Genomic DNA, 18385 nt, shown 5'->3' with positions numbered 1-18385 from the left:
GGTTCAGAAGCCAAGCGATTTAGGCCCTACCACTCAGCCACCGCACCTCCATCACCCAAAAAATACAATAAATATGTGTTCTATTTGTGGTGACATATATGCCTATAGTGGCTAGGTATCATCCTTGGGTAGAAGCATATATGTCCTCTGAACAGGACAGGTCCTACCTTGAGTTTGCCACTCGCTAACCCTAACCCTAACCTTCTTGGTGCTCTCGGAGTGCCAGATTTTTATAAACATGGTGGACTTTCAATGCTAAGATGCTTGAGACCGATAAATCGGGTTAACGGGACATTGTCATTTTACACTGATACATCAGATTCAAAAGGTTAATACCTAATAGGCCTAGAATACATACTAAGGGAAATTTTGATAACTCTCGACACCACCTGATGCTGCGTACATTCCTCTTGCACTGACATGAATAATTCGTTGTGTGTGAACAGCAGAAATAGATATTAGACCTTATTTACTAGTCAACTAATTAATAATTAGCAAGATGTAATTACGTTTTCTATAGGGAAAAAATAATTTCAACATTAGGCCTACCGTCTACGGAGCCACTATAAGATATGACTGATTGCTACATTTGGAATAGCAACTCTTTCATCTTTTCCTTAGTCATATATTTTAGTTTTTTTTTAACCATTGGGCTACCACACATGATCTATCGACAGTCTTTCTACATTCCTTTCACTGTCTTCTGCTTTGAAAAGTATAGGCACTATCTCTGTCAATGACATGTCAGTCCTTTCTTTGATGTTGTCTTCCCATCGCTTTTTCTGTCTAAATTATTTAATTATTATTTTTTTAAACATTGATCTGCACAAAAAAAAAATATTTGTCCTCTCTTTTTTATGGTTGTCATGTAAACAATAACCTTTTTTTTTAATCAAATAATAAAGCTTGTTTTAAAAGTGTGTAAGTCTTGTGCTTTTTTATAATCACAGTTCAATCTCAATTTTTTTTCCTTGGGCACCTCATTGCTTGACTAGTCAAAGGCTTTTTTCGTATTAATAGCATGAATCTACGTTCTGGAGATGACTTAACACTGAATAGTCGTTTGAAATAAAATGGCGACTGACATGGCTTCCCTAAACAATAACTGTCAAGGAGGAGAAAGTAGCGGCTCCTCAATTCCCATGACATCTCCACAGACTGGCGAGAATGTGCATGTCGAAGCAGTCTTTTCAGAATTCTATGATGAGGTTTTAAAAAGTTTTCTTTTCTCTATTGTGTTAATCTAGATTAAATCGTAAGCCTAATCATGACAAGTCGTCACAAGTGAAGTGACTCTTTCAACTTTACTTTCATAAAATTTATAATAAATAATAATAATAATTTCAAAGAGAGTGGCTGTCATTGTCAGTGTTACTGTGACTGACACTAAACTAAAAGTGACACTCTATCTCTAGAATTCTAGAGTCTAGTAGTCTTGGTAGTCTTAGTAGTCTATCTAGAATAGATCTAGATTCTACGTAGTCTCTAGTGACAACTAGATCTAGTGTCTAGTTACACTAATAAATTAGTAACTAATTACTAAATATAGGAAGGTGAAATAAAAAATTGATCTTTGAAAAAACAATTTTTCGTTAGTACATCATTAAAATACTTATAAAGAACTTTCCAATGGTGTTTAAATTATGACTGTACTGTATCTGTATGTCTAATAGTTAGAAAGTTATGATTTTTTTTTGTGTCGTTTTGGCCTAACATTGTTGACATTATTTAGTAAATAATATAAAAGATCTAATTCTAAGTATTATTAGATCTAGATCTAGTAAATATTACTAATTATTACTATACTCTAGGGATGTGAAATAAAAAAATTATCTTTGAAAAAACAATTTTTCGTTAGTACATCATTAAAATACTTTGAAAGAACTTTCCAATGGTGTATAAATTATGAATGTAAGTTTAACAGTTAGAAAGTTATGATTTTTGTTAGTGGCGTTTTGACCTAACATTGGTTGACATGGAACAATGAAGATGAGAGCGTCTAGCTGGAATTGAGTTTCATAGACGAAAGATCTACTTATTAAATAAGTACATTTCTAGCTCACAAATCTGATTTCATTTATAACTATGAACTTCACTTGTTTAGAATGTAAAAATTGATAAAATAAACAAATTATCTGGTCTAGAGCTACAAGAAATGTCTGAGGGGTGTGGACAAAATCGCCGCGTTGTGATGGGAGAAATTAAAAAAGTATTTAAAAAGTGGGATCAAAATTGCCTGAAACAATTTTTTCAAATGCGCTTTAAAATAAATAAAAAAAATAGATGCGATCAAAAAATTCTTTAAAATCTATTTAGACCTATACATAATTGCTATATCTAGTAGCCTATGCATGATTTTATTCTTAAAATAGTTTAGTTTTCAAAAAAAAAAAAAAATCCCATAGGGAGCTGTGCAAAATTTATGCATCAACATTATAATCGATAACAATTAAAGTGAGCAAGGTATCGTGATAAAACTTGGCAGAAATATAGCCAGATATATATTCTATTAGCACAAAAAAAAATCAAGTTCTAAAACATAACCTGAAATGAGTATCAGTAAAAATAAAAATATGTATACTTTCAAATTTAAAAAAGTAAGAAAATACACATTTTTTTTTTAAAGTCCACATGAAAAAAATGTTCCTCAATATAAAATGTATCCATATTCACCCATTTTAGCAACGATTTCAAAAAATCATAATCGATTTCAATCAAGGGCCTATGAACAGAAAGTAAGAAAAAAGGAACTCAAAATTTGACGCCATTTTTTTACTTCCGGTTTTACTGATTTTCACATATCTATATACTCTATAGTAACTATAGTATGAGTATTATTTTAAAGTATTATATATTATTATTATTATAATAATAGTCTAGTCAAGTCATTAGATTATTTAGATATAAAGATTATTAGTCCTAGTCCTAGAATAATAGAATAGTCATCAATACTGTCAATAGTAATATAGTAATAATTTAGTAATAGTGAGATGAGGTTAATAATTATTTTTATTTAAATTATTTAAAAGTTGTAGATCTAGAGTAATCTAGATACACACTTACACAGCAAATTGAGCAAGTGACAATAAACCTTCAACATTCAATATATTTAATAAACTATTTTATAAAAATATATCTAAATCTTGGAATGACATGTTGACCTATTCTCAATTCCATGCAGATCCAATTTACTTAAATTCAAGCTGCCCGAAGTGTAGAAATTGTAGATTTTCATTTTGGATTTTAACTTTTAAGAGAAAAATAAACATTGAATTCAAGTGTACATCTTTACTTAAAATAAATTTATTTCTGATTTTGTTATGCAGGTCAAAGCTATAGAAAAGCGAGATTCTGTTCTAACTTCCAAGCAACAAATAGATCGTTTGACACGACCAGGAGCTACATATTTTAATTTGAATCCATATGATGTGAGTAGAAATTGAGGTTGATTTGCATCATGTTTCAATTTTGATATTAGAAGTTTTACAGTGTTTAAGATGTTAACTCATTCCTCTTCAAGTATAATGAATCTCTAAAAATAAATATATTTTATAAGTATATAAAAAAAAAATTTTTGGCGTTCATTCAGTCATGAGGTGACTTTTGATCATCTCATAGAAATGAAATAAAAACCTGGGCATTATCTATGGTCTGAATGATTTTGCACAGAAGTTCCCTACTCTCTGATGTGTCCAAAGGATTGGCATGTGCCTGGTGTTGCGGTTTGCGCGCTGGACTGTCTTTTGGATTTATCGATGGTCCTGCTTTCAAACCCTGTCCGCTCTCATCCTCTGTTGTCCTGCGGGAGATTTGGACTAGGAATGAAACTATCTTCAACTCTGAAGAAACATCGGAAACATGTTTAGTAAAAACGTTTTACAAACATCAGCAGCATCACATGTTCTGACAAAATGTTCACTGTGTCTTAGGGTCACCAGCTTTTTATTTTTCTTAGGATTGACTCCTGAGGCCTGTCTTATGCTTGGGCATTAGCTAGCATTTGAATTCAATTTCCTTCTCCTAGGTGGGTAGCCTACAAAGGCTAATGAGCCCCTCCTGCCTGAAATCGAAAAACAAAACCAGATTATAAATAAGTGTTTATATTGATGTGTTTGTCATTAGAGTTGTTCAACATTTCTATCAGGTCTTCACATGCTTGATACCAGTATTAGTAACATTCTAGGTCTCTTTGCTTTTAACCACAACACTTCCTGAATTTCTCACTTGAAGAGTTCTCTATGTGTTTAGTTTTTCCTGAGATCTTTATCTTCATCTATAATTTTAAAGGGCATATTCTGTGAAAATTGAGACTAGTTATAAATCAGCATTTAGAAGTTTGGTTGACAGAGATAGGATTTGACTTCTGGGAGTTGATTTGAAAGAGAGATAAGACTTGACCTGTGTAAGTTTGGTTGACAGAGATAGGATTTGACTTCTGGGAGTTGATTTGATAGAGAGATAAGACTTGACCTGTGTAAGTTTGGTTGACAGAGATAGGATTTGACTTCTGGGAGTTGATTTGATAGAGATATAAGACTTGACCTGTGTAAGTTTGGTTGACAGAGATAGGATTTGACTTCTGGGAGTTGATTTGATAGAAATATAAGACTTGACCTGTGTAAGTTTGGTTGACAGAGATAGGATTTGACTTCTGGGAGTTGATTTGATAGAGAGATAAGACTTGACCTGTGTAAGTTTGGTTGACAGAGATAGGATTTTACTTCTGGGAGTTGATTTGATAGAGATGAGACTTGACCTGTGGAAGTTTGGTTGACAGAGATAGGATTTGACTTCTGGAAGTTGATTTGATAGAGATAAGACTTGACCTGTGGAAGTTTGGTTGAGACAGAACTGGACTTTAAGTTAGCTTTGTTAATTGTCTTTCTTTGCCTTCTCAGGTTTTACAGATTGATCCAGACACACCTTTATCTGAAGTGAAAAAGAAATACAGACAGGTATATCATTTTGTTTACTTACCTTATGAAATACTGGTACACCTTAAGAAGTACCGGTACACATGAATATTTTATTTTTAAGTTATGTTTTAATTTTAAGACCAAGTATTTTGACAAGGAATTTGTAGAAATGTGCCAACCATTGTGCTTGTGAATTATGGAGTTTTTGTCCTTGGTGTGGTAAAAATATTTAAATGAGCACACAAATCTTATTGTAGTTATGCTTCTGTTTTTATTAAACTGAAATTAATCCAATTGAAGAAGCCAATGAATATGACACAAAGCACTTTACATAACTGTATGAAGAGATATATATTTCTCAGAGCTACTATTTCTAAACATATTAACTAACTGTATTTAACTGTATTTATTAAACTATTTGAAAAATTTCTTTATTTAACATGTAATATCTTTTAATGTTAAAAAATATCTGAACCTGTTGACATTAGATTTTTTTACATTTACCTTATACATTTAAGCTTGGAACTTGATCCCCATTAATCTCAGAGAAACAACATGCTTCACTACATTCAAGAAGAATATTAAGACCTACCTGTTCAAAACTTTGTTTAGATTAATTTGTCATTTTAACTCTCCTGTTTATGTCTGGGGTTTTTTTTTTTATCGTTATTAACAGCACTATATGAATTATTATATTTATGTAGTACAAAAACAATAAAATTAGACTTGATTTTAAGAAGAAAAAAAATCTATTAGTGATAATATTATTGCTATTAAGAAAAAATTGTATAAAAAAATGTTAAGATATATCATAATGGGTTTTAAAATACTTTTTTCTTCCATGTTTTCAAAACTGAATTAACTGCTTAAAATCCTTTATAAATTTTTTTATTTGTTTCCTAGATGTCAATTCTGGTTCATCCTGATAAAAATCCAGATGATCTTGATAGATCTCAGAAGTCATTTGAAGGTACATTTATTTCACTCTTTTTATTATAGAAAAGTTGTTGCTAAATGTTTAAATGTTTCAATACAGTTGGTTTTTTATCACTGTTCTCATAATTATTTCTGTCTAAAAAGAGTAACACTTGGATATGTGGCAAAGATCCTAATTATTTATAATAATGCATGGATTCTGGTAAAGATCCTAATTATTTCTTTTTAAAAATAGTAATGCATGGATTCTGGTAAAGATCATAATTATTTCTTTTTAAAAAAGAGTAACGCTTGGATTCTGGGAATGACAAAGATAATCTTCGCTAAAGTGTTAAGTGTATTTTAAAATAAATTGTTTGTGTATGGCTGTGAACATCAACAATGAAACATGATTTGTATACGAATATTGTTTTGTGTGTGTACTACAGCTGTGAATAAAGCCTACAAAACATTGGAAAATGAAGAAGGCCTGAAGCGATGCAAGGAGATTGTGGAAGAAGCAAAGACTAGAACAGATGAAATGGTGAGTTACAGAGATTTGGACTATTCCGTATGGGGAAGCATGGACGCCTCAGTTGAATTAAAATTATCATATAAGCTTCTGAGAAGGCTTTGGGGTCATCACAAATTACTTTACTCTCTCTGTGTTGTGTCTAGGCAGAGTCTGCCTTAGCAGTATGTGGGGCCCTGGGCAAAATGTCATACATGTGATCAGAAGGAAAGCTCTTTACCACTAGGCTACCAATTAACTTTTATGTATTTTACTAAATAGAGAAAAAACTATACAAAACAAAATACTGCATAGAATTTTTACATTACAAACTGTATGACTTAAGAGTATGCTTGAATCCATCCATCCCAGTGGCGCGACAGCCCGTGGAGGGCTCTGGCCTGCTTTAACACATCCTTCCATTCAGATCTCTCCTGGGCCTTTCGTCTCCACACCCTAACCCCAAGCTGCTTCAGATCTGCTTCCACGTCATCTATCCATCGCATTCGGGGTCTGCCTTTGAGTCGCCTGCCTTTTGGTTTTTGCCTGTATACGATTTTCGCCCCTCTGTTGTCTGACATTCTTTCAAGGTGACCTGCCCAACGTAGTCTGTTCTTTTTTATTTCGTTCACTATTGGTGGGTCTTCATATAATTGATATAACTCATGGTTAGTGCATGTCCTCCACCCTGTTTCATCCTGTATGGCACCATAGATTTTCCTAAGGATTTTTCTTTCCCAAGTGTTAAGTAAATTTTCAGATGTTTTTGTCAGTGTCCAGGTCTCACTTCCATACATTGCTGCTGGTCTTATTATAGTTTTTTATATTATTTTCTTGGTTTTACTTGAAATCATTTTGCTCTTAAGTAGATGGTGGGTGCTATAAAATGCCCTGTTGCCTGCTGCTATTCTTTCCTTTATTTCTGTTAGTAGGTCATTTTTGAAATTAATAGTACTTCCTAGATATTTGAAAGTTTGGACGTTTTCAAATTCGTGGTCTTTGATTTTGATATTTTGTCCCTCTGTTTGATTGTCTCTTGTCATTGTGATGTACTTGGTTTTACTGTCATTGACCTCAAGTCCTGCTGGTCGAGATGCTTCTTCTAGTTGTATGAAGGCTCTAGCGATGTCAGAGGTTTCTTTACCCAATAAGGCAATGTCATCGGCATAAGCAAGGTATTGTAGAGGTTGGCTGTATATCGTCCCTGTTGGTTGTGGACCCATGTTTTCTCTCCTGAAGTAGTTAGTAATAGTTCCCCTTGTGTTTATGTGTATATTTCTTATAACTCTCTCCAGTGTTAAGTTGAAAAGCATGCAGGAAAGTGCGTCTCCTTGTCTTAATCCTCGTTTAATCCTAAATTCCAGTGAGTGTTCTCCTTGTATTATGACTTTGCTTTTTGAGTTGTTTAATGTCATATGTATAAGTCTTGTTAGCTTATTGGGTATTCCAAAATCCTGTAGTGTGTCATATAGGTATTTCCTTCTGATACTGTCATAAGCCATTTTATAGTCTATAAAGAGTTGGTGGATTGGTATGTTGTATTCATGGCATTTTTCTAGTATACATCTTAGTGTGAAGATGTGGTCGGTTGTGGATTTGTTGGGTCTAAAACCACATTGGTAGTCACCTAAGATTTCTTCTGAATATTTTCCAAGTCTCTTAGTTATAAGCCTAGACAGTATCTTATAAGTCACATTTAGTAGAGAGATTCCTCTGTAATTACAGCACTTTAACTTGGATCCTTTTTTGTGTATTGGGGTTATAAGAGCCGTTTCCCATTCTGTTGGTATTACTTCTTCTTCCCAAATTCTTGATATTAGTCTGTGTATTTGGGAATGTAAGTCTTTCCCTCCATATTTAATTAGTTCTGCTGTGATTTGGTCCTCTCCTGATGCTTTGTGATTCTTCATGGTCCTAATTATTTCTGATGTTTCAATGAGTGTTGGAGGGTTCACTAAGGGATCTGGTCCCCCATGCGGCAGTTCATATTCTCCATTGTCTCCATCTTCAGTGGTATTTAGGATCTCCTCAAAGTATTCAGCCCATCTCTCAATGACCCTGCTGTTTTCTGTAATAAGCTGACCATCTTTATTCTCACACATGTGTGATCTAGCTTGAAATCCGTTCTTTTCATCTTTAATTTTCATATACATTCCTCTCATGTCTCCCTCCTTTGCTAGTTCCTCAATTTTAGTGATCTTGGACTTTTCCCATTCCCGTTTTTTCTTTCTTACAACTTTTGTGGCCCTTCTTCTTGCTTCATTGTATTGCTGTCTAGTGTTCCTGGTTTCTCTCTGTAGCATTATCATTCGGGCATTGTTCTTCTCTTCTATAGTTCGTCTGCATTCATCATCATACCACCCTATTTTCTCGTTCTTTTGTTTAAATCCAACTACCTCTTCTGCTGTTCTTTTGATAGCATGCTTTATTATTTCCCAATGCTCATTTATGTTATTTTCGCAGTCCTTTTCTAATGTTGTCAGTTGTGTTTGGAGTGCCATTCTATAAGTTTCTGCAACAAGTGGATCCTTTGTGAGTTTTTGACTATCATATTGCTGTGCTCTCTTTCTTTGGTAATTGTGTATGGTACTTATTCTTTGTCTAAATTTAGCTTTTACTAGTAGGTGGTCTGAGTCAGCATTAGCTCCTCTGAAACTTCTTACATCTGGTATGTCTGATCCATGTCTCTTATCTATGAGTATATGATCTATTTGATTCTGGGTGTTGCCATCAGGTGAGATCCAGGTTACCTTGTGAATATTCTTATGTTGGAATTTTGTGCTGCTGATAGACATTCCTTTTCCTGATGCAAAATCCACTAATATTATGCCATTATTGTTGGTCTCTTCGTGTAAACTTTCTTTGCCAATTATTGGTCTGAATGCTGGTTCCTTTCCAATTTTTGCATTGAAATCTCCTAGGACTATTTTGATGTCATGCTTTGGCGCTTCATCATAAATTCTTTCCAGTCCATCATAGAAGGCTTCTTTTGTGTTATCATCTGCATCTTCCGTAGGGGCATGAACATTGATAAATGATATGTTGAAGAATTTTCCTTTCAAACGTAGTGAGCAGAGTCTATCACTTACAGGTTTAAATCCAATGACATTACCTACCATTTCCTTTTTAACAACAAAACCTGTACCTAAGTTGTTAGTGCTTCCACCACTATAAAATATAGTATACTCCTTGGTTCTGAGAATGTCCGAGTCTTTCCACCTGATTTCCTGTAGGGCTGCAAGGGGTATCCTATATTTCTTTAACACTTCAGTAAGTTGGGCTAGCGCACCTGCTCTATAAAGGCTTAGCACGTTCCATGTCGCAAAACAAAAATCATGTCCTTTTCCAGGCCTAGGTCGTTTTCCGTTGAGATCTGTCCGGGTTTTCTTGTGTGTATTAGCTTTCGTAACAGTATTTTTTATATGACAGAGTTGTTAGCCCTGTGCATAATCATCTGGGGGGCTGCCCCTTTCAGCTCTCTGGATAGCTGCCTTTATTTTCGGGTAAGGTGCCCTAGCCTTTGTGGATCCCTCCACTTCCTGCAAGGCAGCAGGTTTGATTTTGGTCCACCCCGGGTATTTTATTTCCCCGGTACCCACCATATCTGGAGGGCATTCCCCTATCCGCCACCTGGGGAGGCGCTCGATGGGAGATCAAAAACTCCACACGAGGTATGCTTGAATAGGTTGCTGTTTTTTTTTGGGTTTGAAAATCTATTTCCTTCTAATTCAGGAAAGGACCCAAATATTTTTCTAAGATAGAAATATTTAGCACTTAGGATAATGGCTACCTGGTATGCCCACTCGACTGTCATCTTGGTGGTCCTGGGTTTGAAAGCTGCCCACAGCCCTGTGGGATGTTTGGGCTAGGATGTAAAAATCTTCAATTCTGAAGGAACGTTTGAAACACGTAAAACAAACAAACAATCACTCTTAATACTTCACATTCAATTCTATCTACTTATTTAGTGTTTAACTAGTAGGCCATTTGTTTTTTTTTTGTTGTTTTTTTGTTAGAAGAGACTAACGCTCACAAGAGCTAGGGATAGTTACCTCTCTACTTTTCAGAAATAAATAATGACTAGTAAATAAAACAAATTATGATACATTCTCCTGGACTTGAATTCTTTTCCATGGCAATTTAGATCATCAGTTCACTGAACATCAGTAGAGTCTGCCCCTAGCTTTACATTTTTCACCCCACATTCTTGAGCCCGATATCAAGTGTGAGAGTAGATAACTAAATTCTGATCTCATCCCATCTGTCCCTTGTCTGATTTCCAGCTGTTTTCTGTAGTCAAAAATTGTTTTATGTTTTTAATAAGTTTTTGGACATTCTTTCAGTAATGAATATTATTAATTGGAGTTCAAACGTCCTGCATGACAACATGGGATGGAAGTGGAAGAGTTTGAACTCAGGACTATTGTGTTAGCGGTCTGAAGCACATTCCATTTGACCAGGCAGCCATCCAATTATACAATTTTTTTTTTTTAAATAAGCATAGATTTTAAATTGTTCAAATCTATTTCTCTCCTTAAAATAAAAAGAGTAATTGGATTTGTAAAAATTTCTATAAATTGTGTATGTGTACTAATGTGTACAAAATATTTTGGTCCTCAGATTAGACTTAAGAAAAAACAATTGAAAAAAGAAGGTAAACCTCAAGAAGTACCTGAAGATGATCTAGACAAGGTGAACTTTAAACTTTACCTCTGAAATATGGATCAGATTCATCAAAATACATTTCATTATTGAATAACTGAATGAAATATAACTTACTGGTTAGACTCGTCAGTTTTGTTGAAGTCTTAACTAATGATGTAACTGGATTTTTTTTTTTTTGTCTTTCAGTACAAACATGCTATATATGTACAGACCTGTAAATTATTTGCTGATCTTGAAAGACTGAGGCAAGAGAGGGAAACTAAAGACATGCATGACAGGTCAGTTTGAACTTATGTAACTGAGAGGCATTAACTGCTGGGCCACCTATATGAGTGGGCTTGAATTCAAATCCTGTTATAGAGTATACAGAGTGTTGGCTGAGGACCTAAAGCACAGCTCCTGCTGTTGTCCACATCTAATATAAGTTATCTCGACATTACCAATGCATAAATTTTCTAATCAGAACTGACACGACAGAATGAGACAACATATGTTCCGGGAGCTAAAAGTCAGGACTGGCTAAACCTGCTCTTGTGGAGCATCAGCAGAGAATGCTGACAATGTCCTTCAAAACTGCATACTATATCAAGAGGCCCGAACAAGATTCACTATATAATAGCCATAATAATATGAACTGAGTTAACAATTTATGTACTAATACTATTGTATGAGCTAACCACATAAATATCTCATTTTCACCTGTTTAATTTATCTTTCAGGTTTAATTTTCTGTTATCAACATAATAAAACATTAAGTTAAAAACCCTGTTAGTATAGTATCACTAAAGATCAACTCAGGCGCCATTTTTCCATCACTGGCGTAGATGGCCTCTGAGAAAGATAGTTAGAGAGCTCTCACAAAAGTCTGTGGGACAAAGATTTGAGACTATTATTGAAGACAGGGACAGCAGATGGAAAGAAAACTTAAACAGGCTGTCAGCGGTCAATGCGGGACAATGTGCAGGTCGCAACCGTGTTAGTGTAGTCGTGTGAAACAATGCACTCATCCTTAATCTTCAGAATGGAAGACATTGCCATGAATACACTGCATGACTTAACATATCTCTAGTATGTTGGGCACATGTAAACAGAATTATGGCAACTAGTCACATTCATCACAACTTCAAGTTTAGACCATTGAAGTGAATATCACTAGAAACTATTCTTTAGTTCTTAAAAAATGTGTTCTATAAGGCATATATATTTGAAACCACGGCTAGCCTTCTTCCCTAGTGCCATTAGAGAATGGAATGGGTTGCCTGAATCACTTGAGGAAAAAAAAAAGACTTAGCAAAGGTTAAGTTCATTGATTAACATGCACGACCAAATTGACATATGAAATGCCTGGGATGTTATTATCTTTTTTTGTGAAGTAATGTCTGTACTCTTTTAAGACAATGTAATATAGAAATATATTGACTATTTTTTTATTTATCACTATTTCTCTAAATAGAGATATTATTTCTCCTCCAGGAAACGTAAGGCAGAAGAAGAAGCCGCAGAAGAAGAGAAAAAGAAAATGGAGAAAGAATGGCAGAAGAATTTTGAGGTTAGTTCACATGTAGACAGCAGCATATTCTATGTAAATTGCCCTTTCACCAATTTGACTTGCAAGTGCTATACACAAGTATTAAATTATTAAGATGTTATGACAGAGTATATAAGAAGCTTTGAAATCTCACTGAGTAAAGTTGAGAAATTATACTAGTGGAAAATATGAAGTTTGTTTGAAAACAAAAGACTTAAGTGCACAATTATTCAACTTTGGTCTTCAGTACAATGTAAACACTTAAAGCTCTTTTGGTGCAGTGCTTGCTGATTATATCCTTCATGCCTTAATGTTTTAAACTAGCAGGTTTGGTATAGACTCCAGCTTGGGAAGTTATTTATTTAGAGAATTATTTGAGTTCACCTAATTACCAATAGATGATAAAATTAAACAAAAACTGATCAATGCCCACTGACTAGAACTACTTTGAAGACTAGGACTTGTTTACTTTTAAGTTTTCTCACATCTTTTTGATAAATATAGTATATCCTGGTCAACATTTTCCTTATCTCACTCATCTAATATCTCTCTAGAAAGGGGAGAGAGAACTAAGATGGGTTTATCTAACAGTGATTTTTACAAAGCTTATATCAACTCACTCTGTCTGTGTCTGTCCGGCCAAAAGTTTGTACACATCATTTCTTTGACACCCAATCTTGGATCAATCTGTAATTTTGCACAATTATTTCTTTTACCTGACAACACAAGAATCAAAAACAAAAATTAACCAATTAGTTAATAAACTATTGGTAATAAATTGCTTTGTTTGGCATCTCAAACATGGGAAAGAAATAGTACTTGACTAAAGTGTTGGTATAAGCCTAATTAGTCCCCTTTATATTAGGCTGCCGTCTAAGGCTTAGTGAACACAAACATGAAATAGACACAATAGATAACTTTACAACCTTCCATGTCCATAGAAACTTCGTTAGCAGAGTGGTTACCGCATTGGAAGCCTGAGAAGACTTTAGCACACTAGTTTGTGTTCAGGCAATCCCTAATTTAAAAAGAAAATATATATATTTGAACAAGCGATCACCCAGATACCCCATTCTTTCTCCCCCTTTCCAACTGGTCCGTACAATTGATATGATCATAGCGTATTGAGAAATCTAAAAGCATTAAATTGTGCTCAACAAAAAAAAAAATATTTCTCATTGCACAGATTTATTATTGTTAGTCTAGATCTATTATAAATTTAATTACATGACTGATCCAAACTAATTAATACACATTAATATAAGCATTTTGTTTATACATATTTTTGTTACTCTTTTCAGGAAAGTCGTACTGGAAGAGTTGATAGTTGGAGGACCTGGAATAAAAAAGCTAAAAAGACATCAAAAGGAAACCTAAAACCACCCAAGCTTAAAGCAGAGAAGCGATAGCGACTCCATCTTAGTTTCTTTTTTTTCTCTCTTTGGTCTACTACCTACTTGCGTCTACGTTTTATTGTTTCATTCACTTCTGATGACGTGTTCTCAGACCTTGGGTTTGTGGATTACACACCAGAGTGTTTTGGATGTGTGTACATAAGTATCAAATCATTGAATGTGGAGAATGTGTTGGATTGAATGAATGTACTTATGAATGGAGTTTTTTTTGTTTTTTTTTTTAATAGACAGTCTTGTTATTAAACAATGTAAATAATGAAATCTATTTTAACAATTGTGCAGATACCATCCTTAAAAAAAAGAAAATAAAAGAGACAGGACATAATGAGATTATTACTAACACTGAGGTCTGCATTGTCAATCCTTGTTGAACTATTAACCATCATTAAGTCTATAGTTTGAATACCGGCAATGTACTGAATGCTCCTTTAAAGCAAGAGAAATTCAAAAGTTCAACTGTATTTTGGATCATTTAAAATAAGTGATAATTATTATTGATAGAATTAGTGATATTTGTAAGTAATACCATGAAGAAAAAAAAGGTATAGAAAAAAAAAACTTTTTTTTGTCGGAAATTTTAAACCTAAAAATAAATACAATTGTTATAAAGGTCACCTTCTTTCCTGAACTTGATGTTATGTGTACTAAAACAATAGTTTCGAAGCTTAAACAAAAAATCTTCTAAAATGCCTTTCCTGCAGGTGTAAAGATGCTAGTTATTTTGGTTTTAAAGTTTTGTGGGAAATTTTAAATATTCTCACTTTTTTTTTTTTGGGGGGGGGGGGGGGGGTAACTGTGCTGTTAAAAATCATTATCTTTTAATGCCAAACAATGTGTAATGGCTTGTTTGGGCTGTTTGACATAAATTCATTGAAAATTAACTACTTAATTAATTTTTTTAATTTTAAAAAATTGAAAATTAGTTTCTTTCAGATTAATTTTTTGTGAGTTTTACCCATAAGTGAAGCTTTGAAAGGGCTTAGAGAAATTTTTACCTCAAAAAAATGATTACTTGATTATATAAACTTATTAATAGAGTTGGCTTTTTAAAAAGCACATGTCTGCTTTTATTGTCCACTGTAAGGGTCAGCTATTGGTAGCTTAAAATCAAATTTCTTTGCAATCTAAAAAAAACAACAACTGTGTGTGAAAATTTGATTAGCCAATACAAACCAGTATATTTCTAATTGGTTGGCTTCCCATTAATGAAGAAAGTTTGTCCTTTGACTAAATTTCAAATTTAGTTGTGAAAACAAAATATTTATTAAAAACAAATAATTTTATCAAAGTTTTTGAAAGTTCAACTCTTTTCTCTTTCAGTTTGATTACTTTAATCATTCAACATTGAATGCTTTGCAAATATTGAAATTATTTACATTTAGTGTTGGGCATAAATATGGTTCATATCTTAATACAATAAACTGCTACAAAGACATCTATTCTCATTGCTGTCTCTACTATCTAGAATTGTATTTACTGATTGAAGTTCTGTAATGGTAACACAATGGTAACACAATACAAAACCTTATCCATATTTTGTTCCTAAGAGTTCACATTAATACGATTGATATCCCAGTTGTAAAATCATGGTTTAAGATTCATTGAACCTAGGATAGACATTATAACTTGTATTGAACATATCAAGTGGCATTATTTATACAACTTTGACACATTAAGAAGTTATGGTGACCTGTATGCCCCATTTGGTTCTGCAGCGTCAAAGATGTATCTATTATTTTGCTCAACTAAGAATAAAAACTCTTCTTTATCACCTGACGACCTAAGAACTCTGGCAGCATTGAACTAATGTGAAATGAAATAGCGACTAGGACTTTTTGCAGCTCAAGTCTGTTATTATGAGCTCAATAATCATTGATGTTTTTAAGTGTATTATTTCCACAATATGTGCATACATGAATTGAAATAGTCTTTTTCTATAAGTTGGTCATCGCAAGTAAAGTTTTCTGGGCTCATAAACTATCTGTCTGTCTGTTCTATTTTCTTCTCCCACATTTAAATGTAATTGATGCATTTTAATTCAGTATTAAATGCAATGACATTTATTTTAAGCAATTATTTCTCTGTATAGATTTGTACTGCAAAGCAGTTAGTAAAATTGTACATCACAATTACATTATATATACATACATAAATAAATATACATATATAAAATGCTTGCTGGGCTTATTCTTATTGGATGATAATGGAGTTACCTGTATTTTTAAAAACTGTTCAATTATTACAGTGTTCATTGATCATTCTGTTGTACTCTAGAGAATGTTAAGGTCTATGATGTCACTTTGCTGTTAAACAATTCAGAATTATTTTAGAAGAATTTTATTACATTTTTTTTTATATGATTCAAGAATTGTGTTTTATTAGGATTTACAGATTGGATATTTTGTGATAATAAAAATTTCTATTATCTTGAACTTATCTTAATGTATCTGGTTGTTTTTTTACTTTCCATCAGTTGGTCTCATCCAGTGTGTTCTAGGCTGTACTTATACTTTTTTTTTATTACAGAACATGCTAGAAAAAAATGTTTAATGATTTATCAGTAAATTGTTCAATTCTCAACATTGATATAAATTTAAATTTGGCAGCTCAAAATAAAATGCCACCTTTAAGCTTTTTACTTTAATGGGAAATTTTTTAAATTTTCTAATTATTTTTTTTTTATAACCATACCCATGCTGTGAGTGTCGCATCGCCTCGTCGCAACTTGACCCGATTCATTTGTAAACATTGTATACATTCTTAGATTTACGTTTGTGTTTACCCACCTAACTGATGGCAGTGCTCTGGACATCTGGCATGTAATGTTTTGAAATATTTCTAAAGTCTGTTTAACCATTATCTTTTTTTTTTTGATGGAAGGGATATAACCAAAGTAAATGTACTAATGCCAGTAATGACTTACTGCACTTGTTTCTTTTCTGTTTTTGTCTGTAGGCTGTTTACTATCTGTGTTTATTAGTTTTCTAACTACAAAATGTTTTGAGTTCTGTGTGCTGTACAAAGTTCATGAATCATTGTTTGGATTAGTAATGTTATAGCAAACATTTATTTTGACATGCAGTGTGGTTACAAAGGAGTTATTCCAGCATGTAGACATTCATTATCTCCCCCTTTCAATGTGACCCACATTGTTCATTACTTGTAATTTCCATGCTATAGTTTCATTGTTATGTGCATCTTTAACACAGTAGGTTCATTTTATTCCCAAATATATAATACTGTAGGTTCATCATTACTTGTATTTTCCACACACTAGGATCATCATTACTTGTATTTTCCACACATTAGGTTCATCATTACTTGTATTTTCCACACACTAGGCTCATCATTACTTGTATTTTCCACACACTAGGCTCATCATTACTTGTATTTTTCACACACTAGGCTCATCATTACTTGTACTTTCCACACACTAGGCTCATCATTACTTGTATTTTCCACACACTAGGCTCATCATTACTTGTATTTTCCACACACTAGGTTCATCATTACTTGTATTTTCCACACACTAGGCTCATCATTACTTGTATTTTCCACACACTAGGCTCATCATTACTTGTAAATAACAATAAATTAATAAAAAGTTGTAATGGCTCCTTGACTTAGTGTTATGCATGCCTGTTTGTGATGGGAAGAAACTTTGATATGGGCTAGATTTTGTAACACAATAATTCTTGGGTTGAATTGTCTTTTCTACACAACCAACTCAGTACCAAAATGGCTTCCTGATCATGTATTATAGTCTAAGGCAGCGGTTCTCAACCTTTTAAGCTTGGTGACCCCTTTTTACAATCCCCCACTCTGTCACGACCCCCCCCCCCCCATACACAAATACAGAATTGTAGGGTAGACAATAACAATCCATATTTTCGATGGTCTTAGGCGACCCCCTGGCAAATGGTCAATTGACCCAAGGGGTCGCGACCCACAGGTTGAGAACCCCTAGTCTAAGGACTCTAGAGAGTATTAAGTAAAAAGTTCAGAGAACTTGAAATGGGAAAAAACAAACCCAGAAATATCCAGTTTTCATAATAAACCTTCTGTTCTCAACATTGGAAGGATGTCTTTGAATGTTCTACTCCAATGTATCTAATAGACCAAATCCTGAAATTGAGTTTACAGTGAATAATGATCAGATGATTCAACATTGACTCCAACTTTGGCTAAGAATGTTATATGATTATGTTTATTCCTAAATGACACGTGTCCCCTTTGGCCTTACTGCCTATTCATATTGGTTACATTTTGATTAAAAAACAAATGACATATAAAATGTTGAAAAATATTTTTAAAGACAGGTGGAGGCGGCCTCAACACGACGCACTATCAACCTTACACATTTTAGTTTGGGCAAAACGGAGGAGGGGCAACAACTTCTTCTTCTTCTAGCCAGCATTATTGCTGCTGAGCTGTG

The 18385-nt window shown here is 33.6% G+C and overlaps 1 protein-coding gene across 1 annotated transcript; it reads left to right on the top strand.

The window, feature by feature from the left end:
• The first annotated feature begins 1053 nt into the window (after positions 1–1053).
• LOC129926817 (dnaJ homolog subfamily C member 8-like) lies at positions 1054–17565 on the top strand. The gene is made up of 9 exons (XM_056033081.1): positions 1054–1208; positions 3327–3428; positions 4899–4955; positions 5820–5886; positions 6281–6375; positions 10963–11034; positions 11194–11285; positions 12481–12556; positions 13837–17565. The coding sequence occupies exons 1-9, from the start codon at positions 1074–1076 to the stop codon at positions 13942–13944; spliced, it is 804 nt and encodes a 267-aa protein (XP_055889056.1). The 5' UTR covers positions 1054–1073; the 3' UTR covers positions 13945–17565.
• Positions 17566–18385: the final 820 nt, after the last annotated feature.

The sequence above is a fragment of the Biomphalaria glabrata genome, chromosome 6 (assembly GCF_947242115.1).
Source record: "Biomphalaria glabrata chromosome 6, xgBioGlab47.1, whole genome shotgun sequence".
NCBI classification, from domain to species: Eukaryota; Metazoa; Mollusca; class Gastropoda; family Planorbidae; genus Biomphalaria; species Biomphalaria glabrata.
This window is presented reverse-complemented; position numbering and strand designations above follow the sequence as displayed.